The 7808-nt window shown below is 47.8% G+C and overlaps 1 protein-coding gene across 1 annotated transcript; it reads right to left on the bottom strand.

Annotated features, from left to right (window-relative positions):
* Nucleotides 1-1157: 1157 nt before the first annotated feature.
* LOC129335300 (urotensin-2 receptor-like) lies at nucleotides 1158-2234 on the bottom strand. Its single transcript, XM_054987736.1, has one exon. The coding sequence runs from the start codon at nucleotides 2232-2234 to the stop codon at nucleotides 1158-1160; it is 1077 nt and encodes a 358-aa protein (XP_054843711.1).
* Between the last annotated feature and the right edge of the window lie 5574 nt (nucleotides 2235-7808).

A 7808-nucleotide genomic window follows, 5' to 3' on the forward strand; every position in this document is an offset into this window, starting at 1 on the left:
CTTAGAGAACTGAGCTCAAAATCAATGGTACTTTCCCGTTTCTAGCAGAAGATAATTGGGCAGATTACTGATTGAGTGACTCATGGCAATTACAGGGGTTTTTTTTCTTGGCAGGAAGAAAGAAAGAAAAGTAGAGTTGCCAACTCTGATTTGGGAAATTCCAGGAGATTTTGGAGATGGAGCCTGGGAAGGGCAGAGCTTGGGGAGGGGTGGAACTTCAGTGGAGTATAATGCTATAGAGTCTACCTTCCAAAGCAGCCATTTTCTCAAGGGGAACTGATCTCTGTTGCCTGGAGATCAGTTGTAATTACAGGGGATCTCCAGATATTTCTAGAAATCTGAGGGAACAGCTAGGTTTGCAGAAAAATTATAAATAAAAAGTAAAGAAATAGACAAAAAAATTTTTGAAGGTCAAGAACTTGTGAGATTACTTCATGATATCCCAGTAGATGTTGTGAGTTGCCTAGGCAACTGTAGATGTGGTTCCCTAGGTAATCCAAAATGGCAGCAGTTGTTTCCCTTTGAAACTTGGGTGAGTTGAGTGTGGAAAGAAGGAGTGGGCAGGCAGGCAGAACGATTAGGGGGCAAGGAAGCAAAGCCAGTGGAAGAAGAGAAGGAAGAAAAATGGAGCAAAAAAGGGGGCGATGGGGCTGGAATGAGGGAGGGAACAGGGAAGCAGGGAAAGGGGAGAGGCAGTGGTGGCTGCATCAACAAGCAAAGAAGGAAAAGATAAGGGGAGGACCAACAGGGTGGAATGAGACTTCTCCCTCCCTCCATGAGACATTGCAGATCCCCTAATTTTGCTCCATAATACTCATTCTAAAAGGATAAATGCAAGGATGTACCATCAAACTCTGGCTCTTCCTGTTGGGTTTACACCAACCAGGGAACTCAAACCTAGATCACAGGAATGGAACTCATATGATACCTCTACACAACACAGTCAAGTGATACAAAGCAAAGCATGATAGTGATTCATACTTGCAGTTTCACATGGTTTGGCTGTCAGCTGATAACTGCAATGATTATCTTGAGAATAATATAATGCACAAATACATCTTAAATTAATGGAGATCACTGCAGTGTTGTTCATATTTAACACACTGCGTATCCATGGAACCCTTCTCTATCTTATTTATAATTTTCTTAGGAGTTAATTATTTTCCTTTGCCCCCTTCATTTAAGCATTCCTCCTTGTGCCAAGATGGCCTTTGAACCACAGTTGTGCATTCTGCTTGGGACTTTTCATACTTCCTCCTTCTGAAGAGAACCTTCCTGCCTGCCTGCCTTTCCCCACCATGGGCTGCCATATACTCATGGTAGTTCCTGGTGAGCAGGGTATAAAGGAATGGGTTGATGCAGCTGTTACCATAAGTCAAGCAGGTCACGCCGAAGTTGAGGTAAGCCTGAGCAGTAGGGCCAATCTCCAAATCCTCAGACCAGTACAATCTGGCTAGTTGCCAGGCCCAGAATGGCACAAAGCAGGCCCAGTAGGCTACAATGATGCTGAAGATCCTGGAGAAGAGCTTCTGTTTCAAGACCCTGCCTGCCACTCGTGGCTGCATCACTTTCATGGAGGCCCAGTAGGCCTGGGCGAGGCAAGAATACACTATGCCCAAGACTAGGCCAGGCCCTAGGATGCTTGTACTGAACAGAATTGTGAGGTAAACTCTGAATGCTTCAGGAGTCCATGTTGGAAAACAGATGTGTTTGTGGCTGATACCTTCCCGCAGCTGGATCATGACCATCATGGGTACAGTAAGCAACAATGAGATCAGCCATACAGCTACAGTGGCAAGTTTGCGGTAGCTCTTTCCAGTCCATCTGGCCTTCAATGGCCTAGTCACTGCCCAGTAACGTTCCAAGCTCATGACTGTGAGCAAGAAGATGCTAGCATGCATGGTGAGCAGGTCCAAACTGAGCAAAATCCTGCAGCCCAAATCCCCAAAGAACCAATTGTGAGCAAAATACGTGCATACCACAAAGGGGATGGTGGAAAGGTAGAGTAAGTCCGCCAAGGCCAAGTTGATTATGTACACATACAAAGATCCAGTAGAGCGACCAGGCAGTCCACTAAATGCCACCACCAGTGTATAGATATTCCCTGTCATCCCAACCAGACACATGATGATGAGGACTGTGCCCAAAACTCCTGTGACAGGACTTTCATCTCCGTGCCCGCCATCCTCTGAGAAATTGCCCCATGAAGCTTCTTCAATGAGTTCTGCCGTCATTGAATACATAAGTTGGAACTATGGCACACACCTTGTACAGTAGAAGGTTAACAACTGGGGAAACACAAAGGATGATGGTTAGAAAATGGAAATGTCTTGGAGCAGCCTATGTTTCAAATGAAATGATAGAGGTCTTCAGGATGCCTCAGCCATCTTTCTGTGCCACGCTTATCAATGCCTTACCCATCCTGAGGAAAGCAAGGCGAAGGAAGAAGCACAACTGCCCCACTCCACAGATTGGATTGCATGGTATCTTCACTGCTTTTTGCCATCGTAGAATGCTCTGCTCTCTTTTTAACTTTCCTAATTCTTCAAGTGTTTGCGGCTGGTTCAGACACACAAAGAAAATCCTCCTCCAGCAGCCAAGCAGATTTCCTCCTCACCTTCGTCTTCGCTCCTTAGCTCTGAGAGAGACTCAAGAAAGTTGTGCTCCCCCCAAGTAACCCACCCACTCAGAAATATCATTTGCTTCTGAATGGAGGACTGTGCCTGATTCATGGCTTCACACTCAAGTACCAATGATCTCAGTGGGAGCTACTGGACTCTTAGCTAGTGACTGAGGAATTTTAACTAACTGTTTTCAGAGCTTTTTTCCTCACTTGACTGAAACTATCTTCCTCTCATCTTCTTTCTGAGTTTTCTGAGCAGAAATACACAAGACGACTCCTCTCTTCATCCACTCTTTACTTACCACCTTCCACTTTTCCACTGTTTTATTGCTGCCCGGGCTTATAAAGGGAGGAACGAGAGGCTCACTTTGATATGGCCAAGCTGGGTGGGTGGGTTGCATGTAGAAGAACAAGGGGTGGTAATTTCAGATCAGTTCCCAAATTTGTGGGAAGTGATTAATATGACTGCCCTTGTCGCATAATGGGAGTTGGCCAATGCAGAGGTCCAGCAGAAAAAAACACACACACGAAAAGTCAGCAATGTGCCATAACATCCCACCCCTCAACCCTCCTGTACAGCATGGGGAGGGGAAAATAAAAATAGCCTCCTCTTTGCACTGATCTTCAAGGCTAGATGATCCCAAACATCAGCAGTCAACTCTCATTGAGATTGCTATGGGGGTCCCTAGAGGTTCATTCTCCTGCATTTCCCTCAATATCTTCAACTGTGTAGTGCAAATCATAGGAAATTGGCCTATCCTCAAGTGCACTGTGTTCTTTGGTGTTTGCTATATCTTCCAGAGCAGCTATTTTTCATTATTTCATTTTGAGTACCCTCTTTGAACAGACCAGCTATTTTCCTGCTCTGGAAGTGATGGCTTTGTATTTAAATTTGATCAGGATGCATGTCAACCCTACCCAAATGATCTTCAGCACCAAAGTGAGAGAATTCTAACTGATGAGCTATTTGCGTAAAGCAACAGGCAAAAGGAATTTTGGTACATACACACACAGAGAGAGACTTGTAGTAGATTTTTATACGTTTGCTGATTGGAACAAGACGTTCTTTTATGCCATGTAGTCAGCAGCAACATTTATACCAGCATTATAGTGATGTTCTATGGCGTTTCCTATCCTTTCAATTCTTGAAGTATCTCAAAAGCAATGAGAACAGCAGCCTTCAACAATTCTAGGCTTGGAACTCTCTCTGTGTGAGTCCGACTGAGCTGCAAGCATGTAGCTGGAAGCCATGGAGCATGGAGCACGGAGAGGGAGGCAGTACTATAATTTCACTAGTGTCAAATTCAAGACCTTTGGCCACAGCCCCAGAAAGCCAAGGACAGGAAACACCAGAGGGGAGGGACTATTCAAGCATCAAGGCAACAGAGGAATCTTCACCAGCCTCACCACCACTTTTCAAACTGAATTTTTTAAAGTTATGTGCTTGTTTTTTATTGTCTTTGTGTGTTTTTTCTTGGTTTCTATGTAATTTCTTGATCCACCTTTGATCCAATTTGAGAAAACAAGAAGAAACAAGTGGGGACCTGCAAGGACTTGCAGGGGACATCTCATTTCCCCTTCCCCCACCACGTCCTCTTTTCCTTTCTTGCCCCCCATTGCTTCTCCCCTTTTCTCGCTTCCTTCTTCCTGCACACCATTGTCTCCCCCCACCCCATTTTCACCTTTCCCCCTTCTCCCCCAACAGCCTCTCTCCTATGGCCCAGTTGCATGGTGCCGGCTGAGCCAGGCCTAGTTCCATGGTGGGGAACCTGCAAGGTCTTGTGCAGAATACTTCACTTGTCCCTGTATCCTCTTCCTACACTATTTCTTCTCTCTCTCCTCCTGGCAGCCTCCATATGTTCACCTTTCCTTACATCCCTCTCTCTTTCAAATCCACAAAACAACTTGCCTGTTATCTGCCCCCATCTTCATAAATATTTATTTAACTTCATTTATATACTGCCTTTTTCCACAATGGGGACCCAAAGCAGCTTAGATCATTCTCCTTGCCTTCATATTATCCTCACAACAACCCTGAGAGGTAGGTTAGGCTGAGATTATGTGACTGGATCAAAGTCACCCAGTGAGCTTCCACAGCACAGTGCAGATTCAAACCTGGATCTCTTGGATCCTACTCTGAAACTCTAACCACTATACTACACTGGCTTTTGCTGGAGGGAGCTGCTGTTGAACAGTGGCAAGCAGCCAGGCCTGGGTGAATCATGCAAGACACCTAGTGGTTGCTTCTGGGCCTAGCCCCAATGTGTCCTCCTGCAGAGGCAAAAACATCCCTGGAAAGGGCCCTGCCCCCTTACTCTGCCTTTTACTGACAGGCACGAAGCCTGGAATACTGGTTATGGTTGCCTAGCAATGGCTGTTTTCACACTACTTACCTTCATCTGCAGAATGTCATGGGAAAAATGCGGAAGATAGCATTTTCTTGCATGAGTTTTGTGCAACATCGTGCAAATCTCGCACGAGAAGATGCTATCTTCCACGTTTTTTTCGCGATGTTCCATGGCATTCCGGATGAAGGTAAGTAGTGTGGAAATGGCTAGTATCCACTGAGAATATCTGGTTAAAGCTACAGACACTCCTTTTATCATTTTGGGATGTCTTTAATCCCTCAATTATTTTTTATTTTTTATATTTCAGATTTTTCTACAAACCTGGGGCATTTTTCAGGTGTTTACAAAGATCTATCTTGTCTGTTCATGGTTCCAATTTCTGGATTTAAGTATCCTCAGATCAGGGCCACTTGGCTATTAGTATATAAGATGACAAGGAAACCACTTAAGAAATGGAAAATGGGGAAGCTCAGGTTCTAGCTAAATGATATATGTGATGCAAGCCAAGTCTCTTGACTCAGCTCATAGTCACAGGGAGAATTAGAGACTTCCTTGCCAAACCGCCCATTGCTCGCATAGGCTTTTGAGCACTGCAAGAGGGGAGAATGGGCTTGAGGATTCCCTCCCACACCATTTTCTGAGTAAACTTGGCTAACTGTAGGGGGGTACTTGCCCCTTTCTCAGGCGGCACATGTCCTTAATCACGATTCCAGGATACATGCAGCCTAAGAAAGGAGCGAAAAGGGTTTTTTCCCCCTCAGGAAAATGGCACAAGAGGGAAGCCTGACGCCCCTCCTTGCCTTTCACAGTGCTCATGAACCTCCATGAGTAATGGACACTTTGGCAAGCGAGTCCCCCTATGCTAAATATAACCCCCAACGCAGGTTAGGAGATCCATGATGCAACTTTCAACACAAGTATCAATCCTCAGTTTAGCACCCAAACTACAGCTCAGTTTTTGTGTGAAAAGACCTATGAGTGATTTTTGTCCGGGGTCTGGGTCCCAGCCCCCAGACTTGGTAGGAGGGAACAGCAGGTCAACCGGTCTGACGGGCATACAGAGGGGGCAGCCAGCAGCCAGCAGGCCAACTGGTCAGCCAGCAGATAGCAGGTCAACTGGTCGGCCAGCTGACAGCAGGTCAACCGGTCTGACTGGCAGGCAGAGGGGGCAGCCGGGGGACAGAAGGCCAACCCCTCCCATGGGCAAATGGGGCCAGAACCTGTCAGTGCCAGGGACAAGGGGCAAAGGCCCAGGGCCTCAGGAGGCAGGGGGAGACAGAGAGAGGCCAGCGAGTCCCACTCCCCTAGGGAAGGAAAGGGGACTAAGCAAGGCAGAAGGGGACAAGGGCAGAGGGATTGGGGGCCCAGCAGTCACCCACCCAAAGGCCTTACCTGAGGAGGAGAAGCAGCAGCAGCCCCAACAACCCAAAGCCATGCCCCAGCTAGAAAATAGTAGCCTGGCCCAGGAGTTGCCAAAAGCCAAGCCACTCCAGGTGGGGCTAGTGGAGGCACTCTGCATGAAGCCCTGGGCAACCAGCCAAGGAGCCGCAGCTGGTCCCACCTTCAACCATCGGCTCAGCCATGGAGGCCGGGCTGCTAGCCAGGGAACTGCAGCTGGACAGGCCTTCAGCAATCAGCCAAGGCAGGGAGGCTGGGCAGCCAGGGAACAAGGCACAGCTGGTGCTGGTCAGTGGGGCCAGATCAGCTACCCCAGCTGCAACTGCTTGGTGCAGCCCAAGACCAGGCTGGAAGAGGGGTGGGACAGTAGAAGTAAGCCCTATAAAAGCTGGCTGGGAAGAGCCCTGGGGTGGTGGATGTGAGTAAGGAGCGATGATGTGGAGTGAGAGTGGTGCAATGCAAGAGTGGAGGTTTGGAGGAGAGTTCTGGAAGGAGGGGATGAAGAAGGACACAGGGGGCAAGCAGGCCAGGTTGAGCAGGCCAGCGAGTGGACTGAGAAGGAGTCTGGGTGAGGTATACCGCCCCTCCTTCCACAGAGCAGGGTCCTGCAGCATCCCTGGCCCCCCTATGATGTCAGGAGCAGACTGCCCAGTGCCATGCCCAGCGGCAGCGGCGGCAAGCCCTGACAATTTTGCTTTGCTTTCCTACTATTCTCAATATTATGTGGGCAAAGACAGACAGAAGGCATGGCATTCTTGATGCATGTACACTAGCAGCTTTGGTTACCAAAGCATCTGAAAAGCATCTGCAAAGGAAAGGTATTGGGACTCCTGAAAGTCATTTTTGGAAACCTGCAACCCTTGCTCTGGTTTGGGCTTGTTGTGTGCAATTGATTACCCAAAAGGTGAAGGAATGCCTCTTTTGACTACTGCATGCGGCCAAAGGCTTCCTTGCTTTGTGTTACTTTGCAACATGGAAAAAAAATTCTAGGAATTTGGAGAGCTGATCAAATTGAAACCTGCAGGGCTCATATCTAGACATGGGCACGAACCAAAAAAATTTAACGACTCTGCGGTTCATGGTTCGGTGCCGATGATGATCCCGAGGTCGCGAACCGCAACGAACATTTTCCGTTGCCGAACTGGTTCGCGGTTCGTGGGGCACGGAATGGCCCCCGTGGCACTTAGAGAGCCCATATTCCCACACTCCACTGCTAGCTGAAAGTGAAACCCAGCCTGGGAGCCCACTGCTATTTATAAGCTGAGGACTCATTGAGAAATGCAGGAGGTCTGTGTTTGGCTGTCAGAGCTGCCTATCAGGGTTTGCAGGGATGAGATTGGAGTGTCCATGGCTACAAAACACCCCCTCCTCCCTCCGGGTGTCTTCTTCCAACTTGTAACTGCTTTGCTGCTCCATGGTTGGAAGGAAGACCTGCCGAT

Source organism: Eublepharis macularius, chromosome 9, assembly GCF_028583425.1.
Source record: "Eublepharis macularius isolate TG4126 chromosome 9, MPM_Emac_v1.0, whole genome shotgun sequence".
NCBI lineage: Eukaryota > Metazoa > Chordata > Lepidosauria > Squamata > Eublepharidae > Eublepharis > Eublepharis macularius.

What these genes read in the sequence shown, in the direction of transcription:
- LOC129335300 (XM_054987736.1), bottom strand. Translation starts at nt 2,234, where the DNA reads ATGACGGCAGAACTCATTGAAGAAGCTTCATGGGGCAATTTCTCAGAG.